The following is a 21,323-nucleotide window of genomic DNA, read 5'->3' on the forward strand; positions in this document are numbered from 1 at the left end:
GAAAGAAGAAAAAGAAATGTTCTTCTTTATAGAAGAATGACAACTATTTATGGAAAAGAAACGGTAACTGAAACCCAGTCCCCTGAAACAGAGTCCCCTGCCGAGTTTCTGATTAACCACTCTATTCAAAACTTTCTCTTTCTTGTCCAGCCCCTCTTCCCCTCAGGACTGAGTAGTATCAAAGAAAAGGGGAGATTGAAATCGAGCAGGACCTTGCAGGGCCCTCTCAGGTACAGAAGTCCCTCCATGTTCCCTGTTTCTTATTTGTAGAAAATGGTTTTAGTCTCCTAGGCCTTCCCCCTAAGTTCTAAAGGGCTAAGACTAAGGCAATTTACTAATTAGGGAAGTGAGGGAATGCAACAATAAAGGAAAAGCAAATAGTTCAGCGATAAAACAGAGGCCGAGCTCTTCCTAAAGGGGTATACACACAATCTGATGCATATCTTCGAGTTGTTCTGCAGAAACTAAGACCCCCAACCTGGTAGAAGATGGTGACGATCTGCTGACCATAAGCACAGAAACCTCAGACTAGCTGGAACCAGAAAGTTGATGATTAAGATTCCCAAAACATTAGCCTGTTACCTCACCACCAACCAACCAATCAGAAGAAAGTCCAGGAGCTACAACCCTCACCCCAAATGTTGCCTTTAAAAACTCGCACTTGAAAGCCATCAGGGAGTTCCGGTCTTTTGAGCATAAGCTGCCTGTCCATTATCCTTGCTTGGCACCCCGCAAATAAATGCTGCACTTTCCTTCACCACAACCCAGTGTCAGTAGCTTGGCTTTGCTGTGCAGCAGGTAAGCAAACCCAAATCTGGTTTGGTAATAATTTTGGCATTAGAAAATCACCATTTTGCAGTCTCCAACGTAATTTATTCAGGAAAGGATCGGGGGTAATAAAACCATTAGGTAAAAAATTGGGAACAGGACATTTGCAAGGTGCCAAAACATCACTCTACAGATTTCTAATTGTAAAAGAAATAACGAATCTTAACTCTGGAGAAACACTCAAAATGTATCTTTACAATGGAAAGTCCTGAGAGTGTTTTTTTAAATGTATCTTTACAACAAAAACTCTGAAAGTGATTAAAAATATGTATCTTTATAATGGAAAGTTCTGCAAGTGATCAAAACGTATCTTTAAAAGGAAGAGTTTGAGAAATTATCAAATTTAGCATCACTAAGAGTGGGACAAACTGATATTACATATCTCTTGATATGGTACAACGGGAAGTAATGTTTAACCTAAATCTCTTTGTCTGTAGACCATGCTGTCCAACAGAAATAAAATGTGAGTCATATATGCAATTTAAAATTTTCCAGTAGCTACTTTTTAAAAAGTAAAAAGAAACCGATGAAATTAACTTTAATATATTTTATTTAATCCAATTTATTCAAAATATTATTTCGGCATGTAATCAACATAAAATTATTGAGGTATTTTACGTTCTCTTTGTCATAAGCCTTTGAAATCTGAAGTGTATTCTACGCTTTTACAGCACACGTCAATGCAGACTACTCACATTTCAAGTCGTCTACAGACACATGTGGTTAGTGGCTAAATTATTGGACAGCACAGCTCTAGACCTAACTCCAGTATAAGGAAAACAAGGGATACAACAAATTACCACTTACTCCTCCAAAGTGAAAATGCAGTTAACTACTCCTTTGTCACATTCCTTAAGCCTTTAGGAGTAAGGATCATGTCCTATCCTGTTTGTTTTTCATGTGTGTGTGTGTGGGGGGGGGGGGTTCCCTAGCTCATAATCAATTAAGCTTTAAGGATAGCAGTGAGCAGTTAGAAAACTTAATTGATGCTGTAAGTCTTGGGTGGTATCTAAGTATTTTCTAATACAGATGTGAAGTTATGTCCAAAGATATTAAGGAGAGAAAACAGCATAACAAAGTATCAGCTAACATTGAGAACTTACCTGAGCCAGGCACATAAGTATCTAGTAAATAGTCATCAGAATGACTAAGTGAATGAATTTTTCAAGCGAAAAACAGAAAGACAAAACTACCACAAACTATAAAAGACATGAAGGAACATATCATCTCATTCCCACCTAAAAATTTGCAGTGACTCTCTAGGTAATTAAATCAACTCGAATTTCTGCCTGGAATCCAAGAATTATTATAATAAGGCCCAATTTACTTACCTGTTTCCAATTTCTCTCTCATTCCTCCAAGATAAACATTCCATTCCTGGCATTATCTCCCAAACAAGGCATGCATTTGCTTTCACCTCCTAGCCCTTATCCACACCTGGTTCTAAAAGCTTGGAATGTGGCCCTGCTCTCCTAGCTGCTACTCCAATCCTAATAATCCTTCACGTCGCACCTCATCTGTGAAGTCTTATCTGACTCAAGTCCATAGAAACTTCTCCCTCTTCTGACCTAACAGCCCTGACATCGCTGGCCTTGGTCAAATACATTCTTGTTTCCCATGCATGCATTCCTTGTTTAATAAGTATGCTGCGATGGACTGGAGCTATGGAAGCCAGGGCTCTAACACAGCTCTGCCACTGATGTATAGGATCTGGACAGGTCACTTGTCCTCTCTAGACCTGTTTCTTCATGTGGCCTCTTTGTTACCCCTTCAGCACACCAGCTATACGCCCCTGCCTCAGAGCTTTTACACCTGCTGTACCCTCTGCCTAATATGCTTTTTTACCCAGATTATCTGCTAACAAAACTATATATGCATTTACCCTTGGACCTACAAGCCAACTTCCATAAATTTATTCTTAAGATACACTTCCACAAATACGAAACCACATATTCACAAAGTTACTCACTATATAATTCTATACAGATTCTATAAAATATCAGAAACTTAGATAAATGCCCATCCATAGGAAACTAATTGAATGAGTTACGGTACACCTTTACTAAAGTATAACACAGAGGAGTGAAGAGGAGGGACAGAAGGGGGCAAGGGAGGAAAAGGAGAAGGACAAAGAAAGAGAACTCCATGAACTAAAGTAAGAAAATACATACATATAGTTATCAAAAAATAAAGTTAACTTAAAAAAGGTATAAAATAATTATCTATAACATCTACTTTTTACATGAGAAAGGAGGAAGTAAAGTACATATAAATAAATATTTGCTTATTTTTAGAAAAAGAGACACAGGAAAGATAATCTAGAAACTAGCGAAATGGTTAGCTATAGAACACGGGAATGTGGTGCAAGAGAGTAAAAATTCTCTGAATGGATGTAGTTTTGACTTTCAAACAGTGTTAAGTACTTTACTTATTCAAAAAATAAATAAAAAGGGAATAAAACCATAAAATTGAATAAGAAAGAGAAACAAGTGACTTTATATTAAAACCACAAATGAAAAGGAATTCATTCAAGTAACATTTAAACACAGTGCTTTGACTATTTCCCTTAGTGAGAAACACCTTAAGGACACAAAGAACTGCAAATATGTTTTTGTTTTTCAAAAAATATATATTGAACTCTACTTAGTAAATCTGTTGTTCATAGTAGCACTGGATTGGCAAGTCTGAAATTATTAACAGAGCAAATGAGTAAATATACTGAGGTGTTCTTGGGAACCAGAATTTTCACTGTGTGAGAAGAAAGATACAAATATTTTCAGGGAAAATGCAAGAAAGAATTGTGGTATTAGATAAAATTATGATTTTTATATATACACATTTCTTAGCTCTGCCTGTTGGAAAAGCCTAAAACAACCCCACAACTTAGTAGCAATGAGCACACAAAACACCCAGATCTTGCTTTCTTAATATTATTCTCCATTAAAATGAAGCAGAGGTCCTTGGAGAAAAAACTGATTCCTGTTCTGGGGACAGGAAAATACAAAGTGAACAGGGAACTGCTTGTTGTGTCATTAAGCAAAGAAATGTTCCAAGACTGATGGGGAGATAGCAAAAGGACACAGGAACTAGCTTGAACGGGGCTCCCACTGGATAACTCCAGAAAATCTGAGCAGTCAAAGCATAACAATGGTAATAGATTATAGCATATATGAAAAAAAGAACCCATCAGTCCATAGTGGTTTGTAAAGAATGGTGAAAGGCAAAAAATGGAAGCAAAGGGGAAACCTTTTCTTTACAGAAGAATGATACCTAATACATGTAGAAGAAATGATAAAATTAAGAATTCACCTTATTACAACTACCAGTGTAGTTACTGGCAGAAAGATGATCGATGAATGCTACCATTTCCTGAAAGTTTGCTGGTAAACAGGATATTCACATAAATTTTAAAATATCACCTTACAGGCTACTTACTAATTAAAAAAGGGAAAGATTACTTTTTCAATGGAGAAATCTGAAGATACTACTTTAACCAAGTGATCACACTTGGTATCATCAGTAATGGGAACACACCAACAATATATGAACCTGACAATCATCAATACATGATGCAGTGGGAAATATCACCCTGTAGTAGTCTTGCCAAGATTTTAAAATCTGAATCCAACCATGAGAAAACAGACAAATCCAGATTGTGAGGCAAACTTACTAGCAACTGGCATGGAGTCATCAAAAATGTTACTGTGATGAAAGACTGAAAAAGAAAAGCTGAGAAACTGTTCTAGTGTGAAGGAGATCAAGAGACATGACCACAAAATGTAATGCTTAATCTCTGAATAGACCCTGAAAAAAATACCTAATATTATTGCTAAACTACACTGGGCATATAAAATATATGCCCAATGTTACATTTCTTTGGCAAGATATATATATGGTTTTTTTTTTTGATTATACAAGAGAATGTCCTAGTTCTTAGAGGTTACATGCTAAAGTATTGAAAGGTGAATTGTCATGGTGTCTGCAACTTACTGTTAAATGGTTCAAAATTTTTAAAAACTATATTCTAAATGCAAGACAGTATCGTGGATAGGATCCTGTAATAGCAAAAAGACATTAGTGGAAAAACTGGTGGGACTTCCCTGGTGGCACAGGGGTTAAGAATCTGCCTGCCAATGCAGGGGACACGGATTCTATCCCTGGTCTGGGAAGATCTCACATGCCACGGAGCAACTAAGCCCATGCACAACTACTGAAGCCTGCGCCCTAGAGCCTGCGTGCTGCAACTACTGAATCCTGCGCGCCTAGAGCCCGTGCTCTGCAGCAAGAGAAGCCACTGCAATGAGAAGTCCGCACACCGCAACAAAGAGTAGCCCCTTCCAAGCCCCAACTAGACAAAGCCTGCGTGCAGCAATGAAGACCCAACACAGCCAAAAATAAATAAATAAAAATTTATACAAGTACAGACATAATATTAAAAAAAAGAAAAACTGGTGAAATCCTAATGAAGCCTTTAGTTAACGGCAGCGTACCAGTATTAATTACTTAGTTTTGACAACTGAACCAAGGTTACATAAAATAATAACATTAGGGGAAACTGAGTGAAGGGTTTACCAGAACTCTCCATACATTAGATACAACTTTTCTATAAAGCTAAAACTATTCCAAAATAAAAAGTTCATTTTTAAAAATGTATGTTCAAAGAGAGAGAAAGCAAATGGAGCAAAATGTTAATAACTGGCAAATCTCAGTTGACAGGTATATGGATGTTTAGTAGCCAATTATTTTAACTTTTCTGTAGGTTTAAAATTTGTCAAAATGTAAAAAGAAAATAAAGTGACAGAAGGTTAAAAGCAAAAGAATGGAAAACGATATTCTACATGAACACTAACCAAAAGAAGACTGATGTTATTATACTAATGATAGACAAAGTAGCTTTTAGGAAAAAATAAACACTTCCTAATTAGAAAAGTTCAATTTACCAGAAAGATAGTAGAATCTACATTTATATGCACCTAATCACACAGCATCAAAATTTATAAGACAAAAATTGTCTGAACTAGAAGGAGAAATATGTATATCCAGGGTCATGAGAGATTTCAGTATGTCTCCAAAACAAAGAGTACACCAAGAAAACAAAACTGTAGGATACAGATTTGAACAATTCAATCTGCAAGTATGACCTAATGCACATATGTAGAATTCCACAACTGCAGAATAAACATTCTTTAAAAGCTCACATGGAACATGTATAAAGAATGTTCATACACTGGGCGATAAGCTTGTCTTTATGGCAGGAGGCGTAAGGCAGGCTTCCAAGGTGCTGGCATTGTGATATTCCGTGACAGGGTGGTGATTACATAGGTTTTTGCTTTGTTGATAAATTCTGTTTCATTGTTCATTTTTTGTATGTATTTTATATATTTGTGTGTATATTATAGATTTCTTATTGTTGTTCACTTTTTGTTTATGTGCATTACATTTTACAACTTAAAAAGAGTTAAAATCCTTTAGGAAGGTAACCATCTCCCATAAAACAATAAGCCCAATGCAGCTTATTTTTCCTTCAGCATTTCAACTAGTTGCTGTTTTTTCAGTTTCACACCTGGTGAAGTAATAGGCTTATGCTTAGAGGCTTCCTTATACAAAACTTACATATCTTTAAACATAAAAAATATATTCAGCCCAGCAAGACATTTATTCTTAAGAGAGACACATAGGAATTGAGACTGAGGGAACAGAGAATCCATGAATCCCGACTCACACTTAATCCAAGGAAGTATAGGTTCATAGGCTCATTTAATAAAATAGGCACAATCACTTAAATAGTAAAATTATTTTCCTTTCACCTTTCTTTTTTTTGGCCAAGCTCATTTCATTTAATTTGCCTAAGTTAAACATAAGTAGGCTTTAGGCCCCAGGAAGGATTACTTTGACTTTGGGAATAACTAAGCCTATGCAGATTGAGGGAGCAGAAAAGAATCTAATGGAGGGCAAACAAAACAGTTGCCCCAAAAGAACCAAACAAATATGACATGATTATGGCCCATGGTAATCTTAATATAATCTTTATATCTTAATCCTGATATAGTAGTAGTAGTAGTAGTAGTAGAAGAAGTAGTAGTATTCAGTAACATTTACTGAAGGCTCATCATCATCATCAGTAACATTTCTGAAGGTCTACCACTTGCCAGGCACTATGCTATATATACGATTTTCTTAGATTGTTTCATCTAATCATCTCACAGTAAGCCCAGAAAGTAGGTAAATTACTAGTTCCATTTTACAGATGAAGAAATGGGCTGAGTAACTGGCCCAAACCACCCAAGTAGCAAGTGGAAGAAATGGAAATCTAACTTAGCTAGCCTGGCTTCAGAGAATGTAACCTTACCCACTCTGCTATACAGCCTGTTCCTAGCAGATAAACAATGATTTGCACTTACTGATCTCTAAGGAATATTTCAGTTCTAACGTTCTATGATTTGCTTTAATGAATCTATAATAGAGCATTCAACTAGGCCCAGTAATCTCAAACTGTATAAAGCAAAATAAGGAAGCTCAATAAAATCTCTTTACATGACCTGAAAAGTTAGAATTCAGGTTCCTTAGGATTATCAGAGTTGGTCTTTCCCCATACTAAACCCTTCAAGAAATGGAAATGTTTTTCTTGTCTGTCAATCAATACCTAATATTTTTTCCTCATATGAAAACAGATGGCACAGACAATATCAAAAGACATTCCAGAAAGAATAAAAGAATTTGCAATGCTGTTGGCTTGATTTTTTTTGTTATGGTTTTTGTTTTATTTATTTATTTATTTTTGGCTGCATTAGGTCTTCGTTGCTGGGCGTTGGCTTTCTCTCTAGTTGCGGCGAGCGGGGGCTACTCTTCGTTGAGCTGCTGCTCAGGATTCTCGCTGCGGTGGCTTCTCTTTATTGTGGAGCATGGGCTCTAGGCGCATGGGCTTCAGCAGTTGTGGCACACAGGCTCAGTAGTTTTGGCACACGGGTTTAGTTGCTCCGCGGCATGTGGGATCTTCCCAGACCAGAGCTCGAACCCATGTCCCCTGCATTGGCATGTGGATTCTTAATCACTGTGCCACCAGGGAAGACCCCGTTGGCTTGAGCTTTAAACACAATTGGACTCAAGACAAATCTGATAAATGCAGATTTCTGGGGGAAATCCTAAATCCTAAAATGTCACCTAAATTTAGTGAAAATCAAATAAACTGTTTATAAACTATTGATATTATCCTTGAAAAAATATTATTGGTGGTTAATTGAATATATTAAAGCTAAAAAAAATTCTTATAAACATAAGACCTATTTGTTCTTTATACAAAATACTGAGTGATCATAATCAAGTCAAAATATTCTCATTTGTTCTTTTAAAATCATCATGAGAGTTCTTTTTAAAAAGCAAAACTAGCTGTCTAATTTACTCTTTTTAAAGAAGAAAAACAGCTAACTCCACAATGGATATAATATAAAAAGTTGTTAAATGCTCCTTAGCCTCATAAATAATATGAAGTATACCTCATACAAGAAGCATACTGACACTTCTGTAATAATCTGAAATACCAGAAGCTTCTGGGAAATGGTAATAATTTGTTAAAAAACAAAAACAAAGTATGGTACAAACTACTTCTCTTTGAGGCCTCAATAAGGAAAAAAATTTATTAGGTCCAGGAATCCAAGAAAACTTGGTGTATTTACAAGTACATGCAGAATCTGATGGTTAGAAATGAAATCTATTTAGGTCCAGCCTAAGATTCTCATAGCCCATCTATAGGCACAATCATAGTAGTAATATCCCCAGAAACCAGGATAAATCTCCAATGTGCCTGAATTTAATGAACCAGATAGATCATTGTATCACCAATATCCGCCCGTAGCCCATTTTCAGTAAGATGAATTTTCTTGCTCGTGAGGTCCACGTGGAAAACAGCATGCTCAGAAATGGGGGTCTTCTCAGCGTGCTCTTTTCCCAGGACAGGAACTCGCCGAGGCCCCAACAGTGGATCATCAAATCTCATCAGTTTCACTTTGGAAAGGTCTACAGCAAAAGAAAGTATCAATATGAACATTTAATTACAGTCACTGACTCAAGCCCATGCCTGAGTCTGAATAATTCACACTGGTTGTTATATCTAAAAAAATATTTTCATCAGATTACTAAATAGGACCCGATGTCAGAAAGCAAAGCTGAATCTAACAAATCTTCATCTTCTGTCAGCTTTTACCCAGATCAAAGACCAGCAGAGATTCTGGATAACACATCTCCTGGAATTACAAACCAAGGGGAGGGATTGATTATATTTTTGAGCATTATCCTATATGGTCTCTCAAATCACTTTTAATACACTTCAGTTAACCATTTTTCAGAATATTAAAAAGCCTAAAACTTATTTATCTTTCTTGTCTTGCTTCCTGGAATATTTAAAAGTGCAAGAATTGTAGCTTTTTGGGAAAGATAATTTTGGAGAAGGAATTACTACTCTAAGAAATAGCATTACCAGTTTCTTGTTTTGCTCAAAGGATCAAAGTGTATTAACAAGCTGATGAGAGACAAGGAAAGAAGGGGAATGGCTGGGGGAAAGGGCGCAGGTTTTAGAATTTTGAGCTTTTGGATGAGCTCCAACCCTCCCTTTGCTTGAGATTTTCCTGATCTTCTCTTGTGCAAGCTGATAAGATGGCTCCTGGTAAAGACAGCACTTGTCCCTTGAACAAATTTATCATCCAACAATCCTGCCAACAACTGAGCCCAAAAGAAATTTATTTATTTCAGCAATTCTGAGACTTTTCAACATCAAATGGTTTTATTTTATATGGTAGAAAAACAACATAAATGGCTACAAACGCTGATTCTGGATTTACAGCTCATTCTAAGTGTAGCATGGCTAGTTTATACTTAACCTGATCCACAGAAACTGAAGATCTTTTCTGAATTACTTCCCACTCCTTTCTAAAGTAGATTGCTGGGTGGTCCATGAGCTACACTCCCTCATGTTGCCTTGAGAGTATGAAGCTTAGCATGAGAGGGATAAGATTTAAAAAAAGATAAAAGGAGACATGAATGCAGCTGGCGCCTATGCCAGGAGTACAGGTTATCCAGGCATTCTATTCGCCTTGGGAAACAAAGACTGAAAGGACTACAAGTTTAGAGTAGGGATCCTGGGGCTTATAGAGCAATTATCTGCAACTACCATGAAGGCAAACCCTGCCTAAGAGTCTTTGTAGAGGCTCTGCAGAGGCCATACAATCTATCCCCATATACAGCACAAGCCCTGAAAATTAAAATGGGAAAGGAGCACTTACAGTCTTCATGACAGCCATGGTCTTATTTGGGGGGAAGAACACAATTCATTTTAACAGCTACTGCAATTCAACATGCACATCAGTGATAGCAAATTATTTTCTTATGGAAGCAGTGACAAGTCCTACCAGCAGATTTTATGCACAAAGCCTTTTACTGCAGATCTGCCTCTGTCTCTCTCTCTCACTCTCTCTGAAACATCATTCCAAGCAATGCTGAATCAAACTATTTCAAAGAAGCCTTAACACCCAATCAGGCTTCTAAGTGACAAAACACATCTGCTTTGATGTTTCACCATGTAGTTCATTACTGCCAATAAAATTATTGGTGCTTTCTTAGTGGTTCTACTATCTTTTCTTATCTCAGACCTCTCTTATCATTGAAAATGTTGAAATTTAAGTCTGCAACTACACAAGATTTAAGGCACTTAGAGAAAAGATGAGAGTGATTTAGAGTCCCTAGGGATTGATAATGTGAAATGGAGCTTTTCACCTCCAAATTATTAGTTAATATGTGGCATGGGTGGTAAGTGATTTAAAGTCATTATCATCAAACAGTTGCTCCATGGCCTTTGTGGAGTGAATGACGATTTTAGCTCCTAGTGCCTCCTGGACCTAGATCATAATCACCCTCAATACAATTGGCACTAACTGGATGACTTGCTGGCTATCACAGCAGACAGACTGAGAAATACGTTATTGAATTTCACTCCTTTCCCATCTCATATATTCAATATACTCAGTCCCCTTAGATATCAAAGTATCCTGAGGACTTTTGGAAAAGTCTTAAGTTTAGAGCTCTTCTGTAGACACTTGAAGGAATATCAATTGCAAACTTCCCCTAATATTTCTATCTATCTTCCAAATTCACAGCAGCCACTAATACCAAACTTAAAGCACTTCATGATAATATTATTCACAGCGAGAATGACAAAGGATGCAAGAATTATGCCAGAGGCTCAGTGAGAAAAGACGAGCTAAAGAAAACACATCAGTACAGTTCTAAAGAACCTAGTCAGTGCTGCATCTGAGTGTATTTAAAAGGGAGTCAGGTTTAACATTATATTATATAATCCAATTTCCAATACAGGAATAAAACCTCTTACGCACTATAACCTCATAATAATCCTATCCAGCATGTCCACACAAATATCTATTTTCTTTAGAAGCCACCATACTGTTCCTCAAAGTTAAGAGTTCTTCCTATTACAAAAATTTCTCATGACTGAATATATGAAATATAAAACAGCCAAAAGGAAGGCCACAAAATGGCTTCCTATATAAGTTCACACTTCAAAATTTTCAAGTTCTGCTTTTTGTGGCCTATAAATTCTAAGGATGGCATTATCATTCTACAGTACCTGGTTTATTGAAGGAACACGCTAAATGTCTACAACCAAATGGATGAACCTTGAAAACATTTTGCTAAGTGAAATAAGACATACAAAAGAACAATATTGTATGATTCCACTATACAGGTACCTAGAACAGTCAAATACATAGAGTAGAAGAGTAGTTACCAGCGACTACAGGGAGGAAGAATGGGGAGTTATTATTTAATGGGTACAGAGTTTCAGTTTGGGATGATGAAAAAGTTCTAGAAATGGACAGTGTGATGGGTGCACATCAATGTGAATGTACTTAATGCTACCGAACTGTACACTTAAACAATGACTAAAACGGTCAATTTTATGTTATGTGTATCTTACCACAATTTTTTTAAATGTCTGCAAACAAAAAAATTCCTAGTCCTAACATATTGCTGGTACACAGTGAAAAAAGCATCAGTGTTTCCCTCATGCTAGTACACACTTTCCCTTCACCCTCACAGGTATAATTCTCAAGGCCCTATCAAACAATGTTTTCTCCATAAAATCATCTCTGATCACCACAGCTGGAAATAATCTCACCTTTTTCTGTGTGTAAACTTTACTATATCTCTCTTACTGTACTCAGCAGTTTCTCCTTAGATTATGATTATGTACTTCAATAGCTTAGTCCCCTACTCCTTCACTAGATGCAGCCTCCTAACGAACAATACTTTGTGGACTCCCCAAAGCCCCTAGTACCTACATAGGAGTCTCTGCATACCCACTTATCTCTACACACACTACACATGACAGTCTCGCAAGAAATGACAACAGAAGGTACACGAACGACTTCAAGAGAACAAAAAATACATGGTAGAATGAATTCCAAAGGGCTATTTTAAGTCTTCTATGTAAATGGAATGTTGTTACCCTGAATATAGTTCCATAAATTGGTCACTGTATGGGATTTGTAAACCTTTTCAGAAAATTTTATACTGATGGTATTTGGCCCAATCAACTCTTGATTGCCATCAAGAAGAGAAGAGAGAGATCATGCAAAATAGGGAATCTCAACATTAATTTGTCTTCATAATTTGGAAGAAAAACAATACAGAAACAAACTAATTCCCTTCACACTCTTCTAAGCATAAGACCAGCTGAGTAATTAAAAAAAGAAGCTATACAATCCCACTACTGGGCATATACCCTGAGAAAACCATAACTCAAAAAGAGTCATGTACCACAATGTTCACTGCAGCACTATTTACAATAGCCGGGACATGGAAGCAACCTAAGTGTCCATTGACAGATGAGTGGATAAAGAAGATGTGGCACACATATACAATGGAATATTACTCAGCCATAAAAAGAAACGAAATTGAGTTATTTGTAGTGAGGTGGATGGACCTAGAGTCTGTCACACAGAGTGAAGTAAGTCAGAAAGAGAAAAACAAATACCTTATGCTAACACGTATATATGGAATCTAAAAAAAAAAAAAAAGGTCTGATGAGCCTAGGGGCAGGAGAGGAATAAAGATGCAGACTAGAGAATGGACTTAGGACACGGGGAGGGGGAAGGGTAAGCTGGGACGAAGTGAGAGAGTAACACTGACATATATACACTACCGAATGTAAAATGGATAGCTAGTGGGAAGCAGCTGCATAGCACAGGGAGATCAGCTCGGTGCTTTGTGACCACCTTAGAGGGGTGGGATAAGGAGAGTGGGAGGGAGATGCAAGAGGGAGGAGATATGGGGATATATGCATATGTATAGCAGATTCACTTTGTTATACCACAGAAACTAACACAACATTGTAAAGCAATTATACTCCAATAAAGATGTTAAAAAAAAAAAGCTATAAATTATTATATCAGGGGCTTCCCTGGTGGCACAGTGGTTGAGAGTCCGCCTGCCAGTGCAGGGAACACGGGTTCGATCCCTGGTCCGGGAGTATCCCACATGCCACGGAGCAACTGAGCCCGTGCACCACAACTGCTGAGCCCACATGCTGCAACTACTGAGGCCCATGCGCCTAGAGCCCGTGCTCTGCAGCAAGACAGGCCGCCGCAATGAGAAGCCTGCACACTGCAATGAAGGGTAGCCCCCGCTTGCCGCAATTAGAGAAAGCCCACGCGCAGCAATGAAGACCCAACACAGGCAAGATAAATAAATTAAATAATTAATTAAAAAAAATTATTATATCAAATCTAATCATAGGAGATCTAGACTTAATCTTGTTAAGAAATTAAGATTATTTACATATTTTACCCGGAGGCACATTGTCTAAAAGAAAGAATATGAGCTTTGGAGTCAAATATATCTAAGTTTGAATTCCAGCTCCAGGATTTACTAGCTGTATGAACTTTGCAAGTTATTTAGCCTTTCTAACCTCCATTTCATCATCTGCAAAAGGGGAATAATACCCTCAATGTTATAGTGTTGTAAAAGGATTAAATGGCTAATACATGGCAGACACTCAATAACTTTTACTCTGTTTCTCTTCCTTCCCCAGGAACAGATTCAGTCAAGCAGGTTAGTTTGGAATATTAAGGGAATATGTTCCTTAATTCTGAATACTTCTGAGCGTTGGAAATGGCTTATTACAATTTTAAAGGTAGATGGAATCCTGGAAAAATATCTAATCCAGTGTCCTCATTTCACTAAAACAGAAATCAGTTTAGAGCTCAAGTGACATGGCCAAGTCACCAAGCTACCTAGTCACAGTGTCCCAAAAGAGAATATAGATGTCTTGATTCTGGGTCCAACACTCTTTCCACAACATTACATGACTGTCCCTAAGCAAGACAGTTACTTTTCTTTCTCCCCTCTGCTTAGAACTCATCAAGTCCACAAGCTACTGCCAAATGTGCACTTCAAGGAAACCATTTACCTTTGATTCCTCGGTCCACCTTCATTAAACGCCGGATTATAGAATCACGGTTATCTCCTTGCTTGATTTCAATTTTGGTTGAGAAGTGGCCATTGAATGGCTGAGAATTCACTAGGGAAACTGATACACCAGGCTAAGAAAATAAAGAGAAAATGAGTGTTATAAGAAATCAAACTTGAATACTGCTGAGGGAGAAGGAATCTCTGCTAGATTTTTAATGCCCAATGAAAGACATATTTAATTCTGGTATTCTAAAATCAAGACCAAGGGATACTCAGATATGAAAGAAAAAATGTACAAAAGCTCAAGCTTATAACCAAATGCCTAGGTAAAAATGACTACGAGTACACGTATCAATACGGATGATGGATAAAAACAATAATTCTATTTTCTCTTCTAAAACTACCACCATTTATTGAATTCCTACTATGTACCAGATACTGTACAAAGCACTTTATAGACATTATTCCTATATCCTGAAAGGCAGTTCCTTAAGACCCCTTTCCACAGATGAAAAGCTGAGAACCAGAAAGATTAACAAAGTAGCCCAAGGTCACATAGCTAGTAAGAGGCAGAGCCTCACCTTTACTGAGCATAAACTCAGTTCTATGCCATACTAACTCCTACATAATATAAGCTATATAGTTAAAGAACTTGCTCATTATTTTAAGTGGAAAAAGTCAACTGAGCCTTATGAGACTTAAATACATAGTAGCTTAATGGAATGCTTGAAAGAAGCTTGAAATAAACATATTTGTATGGGGAAAACTATTTCATGTACCTATATCCATGGCCCAAATGACTGTAATTTTAAAAGCCACCATATCTTAAGGTAATGAGACTATTTATAATCTGATGATAAATTTAGGAGGTCTGCATGATCATGATTACTTCATCCTTTCAAAATAGACTTTTTCTGCTTGCTGCATTTTCAATTAAATGTGGTAAAAGTAGCAGGATATATGTTAAGTCCTCTGCTTATCAAGAAAAGTAGGGCATTTTATGGACTCTCACAATGGCACTCCAGTGAACTTTACCAAATGCTGCCATTCTGAATGGATTCTTTAAGAGTTAATAAATAAAATCTCCCCAAACTTCAAAACCTATTTATCTTCACCAATAATGGCCAAAAAATAAGAAATTTAAAAAAGCATTTCCAGGGCTTCCCTGGTGGTGCAGTGGTTAGGAATCCGCCTGCCAATGCAGGGGACATGGGTTCCAGCCCTGGTCCGGGAGAATCCCACATGCCGCAGAGCAACTAGGCCCATGCACCACAGCTGCTGAGCCTGCGCTCTGGAGCCCGCGAGCCACAGGTACTGAAGCTTGCGCACCTAGAGCCTGTGCTGCGCAACAAGAGAGGCCACCGCAATGAGAAGCCCGCGCACTGCAACGAAGACCCAACGCAGTCAAAAATAAATAAATAAATAAATTTATAAAAAAAAAAAAGCACTTCCAGTATAATGTGAAATGATGCATCAATCTGGTTTATGCCAGAAACCAAAAGTCTTGAATACCATTATTAAACCAAAACTCATCTGAAATATGAAAGCTCCTTTTCACTGTTTAAAAAAGTTTCACATTTCAATGTCCACTACCTTTTTTTTTAAGTCAGGTTTTGAAAATCATATTCTTATTTTTAAAATCACAATCAACACCTGATGCTACCCATGATAGTAGAGTAAGGAAAAGTGAGGGTTGCATTAACCAGGGAATTAGAGGACCTCAAATCCAGACCCACTACTAACCAACTAAGTGGCCTAAGCCAAGCTAATCATTTAACTTCTCTGGACCTCACTTCCTTCCATCGTTAAAATGATGGTTTTAGATGTAAAGCTCTCTAAGGTCTCTTCTAGCTCTAAAATGCAATGATTCAGTGAGATTCTTTCAACTTACTTCTGTTCTAAAAACATTAAGTGGTTTCCCAGGACAGCAGTCTTCCCTGACTTTATCTTCTGCTTCAGAGGCAAACTTGACTTCTATGTGTTCTAGCTAAGTAGAGGGGAAAAAATGGAAGTCATCAGTATCACTTAATATGATTGGAATTAATCATCACCTCATTTCACCAAAGAGTAAAACCAGGTTCTCCACTTATCATGAAATGGCTTGTGCAGTTTTATTATTTTCCATATAAACATTAAATGAAACCTATCATCAAGTATTTAACACTCGTTAGATGCCTCATAGTATGTTATTTATATAGTCATGTTTACCATCTTCTATAAGGAAATCTGGCATCTACCTGCTGCCTAAGAGGAAACAAAAATCAGTATAAAAGGCTTTCACTCAAATAAATGGAAAAACTCAGAAATGTAGCAAATTGCATATACCTGAATACAAGATGACCCTAAATAAAGTGTTCCCATTGTCCCAGTGAAAATATCCAAGTTTTTTGACCTCCATGAATATATATAAACATTTAGAAATATACATAAAATAGATGTCTACTAATACTTACTTTATTAACACATTTATAATTACATGATGTAAAATGCTTATTTAGAAATGCTTCTTTCTTCCATTCCTGTATTTCATAAAACAATTTTATTCAAACTCTAAACCTGCACTTCTTTATTTTAGTGTTTTCATTATTACTAGAACCACTTTTTGAATCCTCTAACACAATTTCCTATAGAAAATTATCTTTCCTTCTGCCTAAGGTGAATGAGAGACAGCATTTTTAGAATCTATATATTAAATTGTCACTGGGGCAGGAAGATGGAATGGGGAGAAACTCAGATATGTGAAAGCTACTGGTAATGGTCTAGTTCCTGAGTTGGGCAGTAGATTCATGAGTGGTGATTATATTACTAATTAAGAAAAAAAAAAACAGGGCCAAACATGACCACTGATAATATATAATGAATCAAGGATTCTAATTAATCCAAATCTGTGATTCTGAGGTCTTAAAGGGAGGGGGGGAAAAAAAGCAATCCAGAATACCCCATAATATGAGAGATTTTGAAAGCATTTGAATATAAGGTCTCTCCTCATTTTTTTTTACGGATAATTTTGAAGAGGAAATCCAGGCATATACGTTAGTATTTTAGAAATAGAATAACTTTTAAGTGAAATAAGAGAACAGATCATTTCTTCTTCCTGTAACTTCTATACCACCCATTCTCTTTCCCCCCAAAATATATTTGGCAAAGGTACTAAACATAGAAGATGAAGTTTATAAAAAGGTTTATTATAAAACTAAAAAAAAAAAAAAACTAAAGAACTGGACTGTTTACTATAGTTAACTAGTTATTATAATCCCAGGCCCCTCTTACCTCAAGGGAATTGGTCAGATAGACTATATTCTCCATGAGCACTGCCTGTTCATCAAATTCTAATTGCAAATCCAGAACACGAGGTCCCATCTTCTCCAAATTTTCCTAGCGGCCAAAATGGTTTTGAAAAACAAAATCACATTAAGAATATGATGAAAAGAACATATTTCTGCCAAAGCAATCAGTCTCTCAAGTGATAATATCTTCAAATTTGAACAGTTAAAGGAAAGGCCTTGGACTCATGGTTTCCCTTATCTATGTTTGCTCGGTAATGAAATTACTCGCTGAGAGTAATTATCATTTAAAGTATGATAAGATTAAGACAGCACTGAAAAGACTAGAAGGACAAGGTTTTCAGATTTTTATAAAAGAAATATGATTTCATCAGTTCATTTAGTCTGACTTAGTATGCAAACCTGAAGAACTCACTTTGACAAGGAATCAAACAAATGTCTTAAAATACCCTTTCAGGTAACAAATAAAATAAAATAAATTAAATTAAGTTAAATGTTTCCAAGGTATCACATCTGTAAAGCTATTTCAAGAAACAGTGAATTAATAATAACCAAACAAAACATTCCTATAAATTTAAAAATTTTTTAAAAGTCAGATTATATGGGTACTCAGATAATCCTGTGACATATAAAAAACCATTTCTTATTCTTAATTTTCTTTAACATTAAATAAAATATCAATATTTGCTGCTCAAGATGTAACCTTCAAGACCTAAGTTCATATGCACAAATATAGCTAACTGCCTAGAACATGTTTCACTTACATGAAAGTGACCTGACATGATTCTTAATATTCACTACCTTCATTTACCATCCAAGTTGTTTCTTTTCCCATGAGGTGCTAGAAAACCCTTTTCTTATTCCCAGATTTATTAAACACTTTTCAAAGTTTCAAACCACTAATTTGCCTGATAATACCAAGTAATACCAATATTACTGAAAAAATATTTTACTACTCAAAAAATCTAACGCTGGTTTTTCAAAAAGCCAATCCTTGAATCTACCATCATTTAAAATCAGTTTCACTGGATTCTATAAAGCATGTCACCAAAATTAATTGCCTCTGCAACCAACAATGGGATATTTTGTTGATTTCCCCATATTGACAATGGATCTGACATTTTGACCAATGGCACTAGCTGGGAACCAATGAATTATGAGCATACCAGCAAACATAACTTATTAGTTATTAGTGTAGGTCAAGCCATGATTCTAAATTATTTCTGCAACTTCAAATACCATAAGGCTCAGATAGTTGACTCTTGTTCTAGGAGAATTAAAAGGCTTTCCTAAGAACACAATCTACTCCAATACAAGACAAGCTAAGAGTTTTGGTCTCTTATCAGGCAGGCATCTGTAGCCTACAAGATTCAAGAATTAATCTAAAGTATAAGAATAACCATTACATGCTTAGCAGGCTGGAAGACACTGATATACATTTTCTTAAAAATGTACTGAGCCTACTTTTTGACAGGTAGTATTAAAATGTATTATGTGTATTAATTCATTTACTCCTCACAGCATTCCTAAAAGGTAGGTTCTATTAATTTCCTATTTTATAGATGAAAAACGTTGTGGCCCAGAGAATTTAAGTGATTTGTCTAAGTCCTCCAAACTAAAAAGTGACAGAAAACAGGATTTGGGCCAAGATTTGTCTACCCCCAGAGTCTGAAATCTTAAGCAATATACAGTCTTCTTTCTGTTTCTCTTTGTCAGGAAATCCACCAGATCAGTTATATATATGAAAAAGACTAAGAGTTTAACCCAAAGATTCTCAATGGGGGAGCTGTGGTGGGGGGCTGATTTTGCTACCAGGAGATATTTGGCAATGTATGGAGGCATTTTTGGTTGTCATAACTTGAGTAGGGGAGGGAGAAATTCTACTGGCATCCAGTGGGTAGAAGCCAAGGACATTGCTAAACACCCTACAGTGCAAAGGACAGCCTCCCACAACCAAGAACTATCCAGCCTAAAATACACATAGAGCCATTGTTGAGAAACCCTGATCTAACCACTATAAACAACGTTTATCCTGTTAGGCTAAACCTATACAAATGTAGAATCTTGTTTCAGTAATAGGATCTAGTAAAAATACCCTAATGTAAGCCAAAAGACTATGCTTCCTCCTTAAACTGAAAAGAAGGGAAGGTAGAATATGAAAAGAATCATTTAGTGTAGTAATTCTCAACCAATTTTTCTTCCACAATACATATTTTTCACACACTCAGCAATTCCACAGGTAAACCCCAAATCTGATCACTCATTTCCACAACCACTGATTGAAAAGTGCTATTTTAGCAGATTTCTTGGGGGAGACTGTGCCCAAAGTGTTCCTCTTCCTTCTACTATCCTATCTAACCATTACCCATGTGGTCACAGCTGCACAAGGTCCACAGCTTACCTTAATCATGGCGACAAATGGCATCACTTTCTTCATGTATTTCTTCAATTCTGGCAAATTGACTAGTTCACTAGCAATGATTTTGTTATCAGGCAATTTTCCACTGTTGGTCTAAAAAAAAGAGTGGGAGAGGAATGTGAAGAAAAATATTTTAAAGATAATGTAGGATAGTAGATGTGCCTGTAAGAAACTAGCCAGACATGAAATGGTGGCCTCTGCCAATCTGCTAGAGAGCAGCAGAAGAGGGTGCAGCCTCTAGCATCACGGGGAAGTGAAAGGTAATGAATAATACAGAAAGGAATCTCCTCTTTCCTCTAAATTCAAAGGACACATGTTTTTTAGGGTAAAGGAGAAGAGCATGTGCATCATGCTGAAATATTTAATTTTCCCTTACACTGATACCTCTAGGATTGTAACATTAGATCTTATCTAGTGATAAAATGGTCTTATAAAAAATCCTATTTGTCGCCAAACTTCTCAAAGCATTTCATTAGTCATATCAAAATGAAAACTATACAACTGGGCTTCCCTGGTGGCGCAGTGGTTGAGAATCTGCCTGCCAATGCAGGGGACACGGGTTCGAGCCCTGGTCTGGGAAGATCCCACGTGCCGCGGAGCAACTAAGCCTGTGAGCCACAACTACTGAGCCTGCGCGTCTGGAGCCCGCAAGACACATCTACTGAGCCTGCTTGTCTGGAGCCTGTGCTCCGCAACAAGAGAGGCCCCAACAGTGAGAGGCCCGCGCACCGCGATGAAGAGTGGACCCCGCTCGCCGCAACTACAGAAAGCCCGCGCAAAGAAACGAAGACCTAAAGCAGCCAAAAATAAACAAAAAAATAAATAAATAAATAAATAAAGTGGACAATAAGGTTGTTTAAAAAAAAAAACTATACAACTATCATATAAGATGCATTATAATGTCTGCTTTTGAACACTCTGCCTTATAAACTGTTACCACAAATGTGAAAAAAGAATCTCTAGCTATCAACCTGTTAAAAATAATATAATTTCTATCTACCAAAAATAAATATCTATGTCATAAGCACTAATATGCAGACAGTCCCAAATGAGCTGCCTGAATTTAAATTCACTCCTGCAAACATCAATAGAGGAGAAATAAAGTAAGCGGCCTTTCCAGACTTTTGGGTGACTTATTTTCTCCTTATTGTAAAAGAATCGCACCAAAGCCAAGGGTTGGGAATAAATCTAAAAGAAAAGTAACATACAGTAAGATTTCCAATAATCTATTTACTTTCAATTCTAACCTTTACTAGAGTACATAGGAAAAAATATTTTCTCCACTTGCCAATACGTTGCTTTGAAATACATAAGAA

The 21,323-nt window shown here is 36.7% G+C and overlaps 1 protein-coding gene across 1 annotated transcript in view; it reads right to left on the reverse strand.

The window, feature by feature from the left end:
- Positions 1 to 8,448: 8,448 nt before the first annotated feature.
- The window catches only part of LARS1 (leucyl-tRNA synthetase 1), a 67,567-nt gene continuing 54,692 nt past the window's right edge, over positions 8,449 to 21,323 (reverse strand). The window contains exons 28-32 of the mRNA XM_059917392.1: positions 19,990 to 20,100; positions 17,575 to 17,679; positions 16,196 to 16,291; positions 14,303 to 14,435; positions 8,449 to 8,841 (exon numbers count right to left, since the gene is read on the reverse strand). Coding sequence (XP_059773375.1) covers positions 8,636 to 8,841; positions 14,303 to 14,435; positions 16,196 to 16,291; positions 17,575 to 17,679; positions 19,990 to 20,100 — 651 coding nt within the window. The 3' untranslated portion in view covers positions 8,449 to 8,635. The remainder of the gene's footprint in view (positions 8,842 to 14,302; positions 14,436 to 16,195; positions 16,292 to 17,574; positions 17,680 to 19,989; positions 20,101 to 21,323) is intronic.

The sequence above is a fragment of the Balaenoptera ricei genome, chromosome 3, assembly GCF_028023285.1.
Source record: "Balaenoptera ricei isolate mBalRic1 chromosome 3, mBalRic1.hap2, whole genome shotgun sequence".
Lineage (NCBI taxonomy): Eukaryota > Metazoa > Chordata > Mammalia > Artiodactyla > Balaenopteridae > Balaenoptera > Balaenoptera ricei.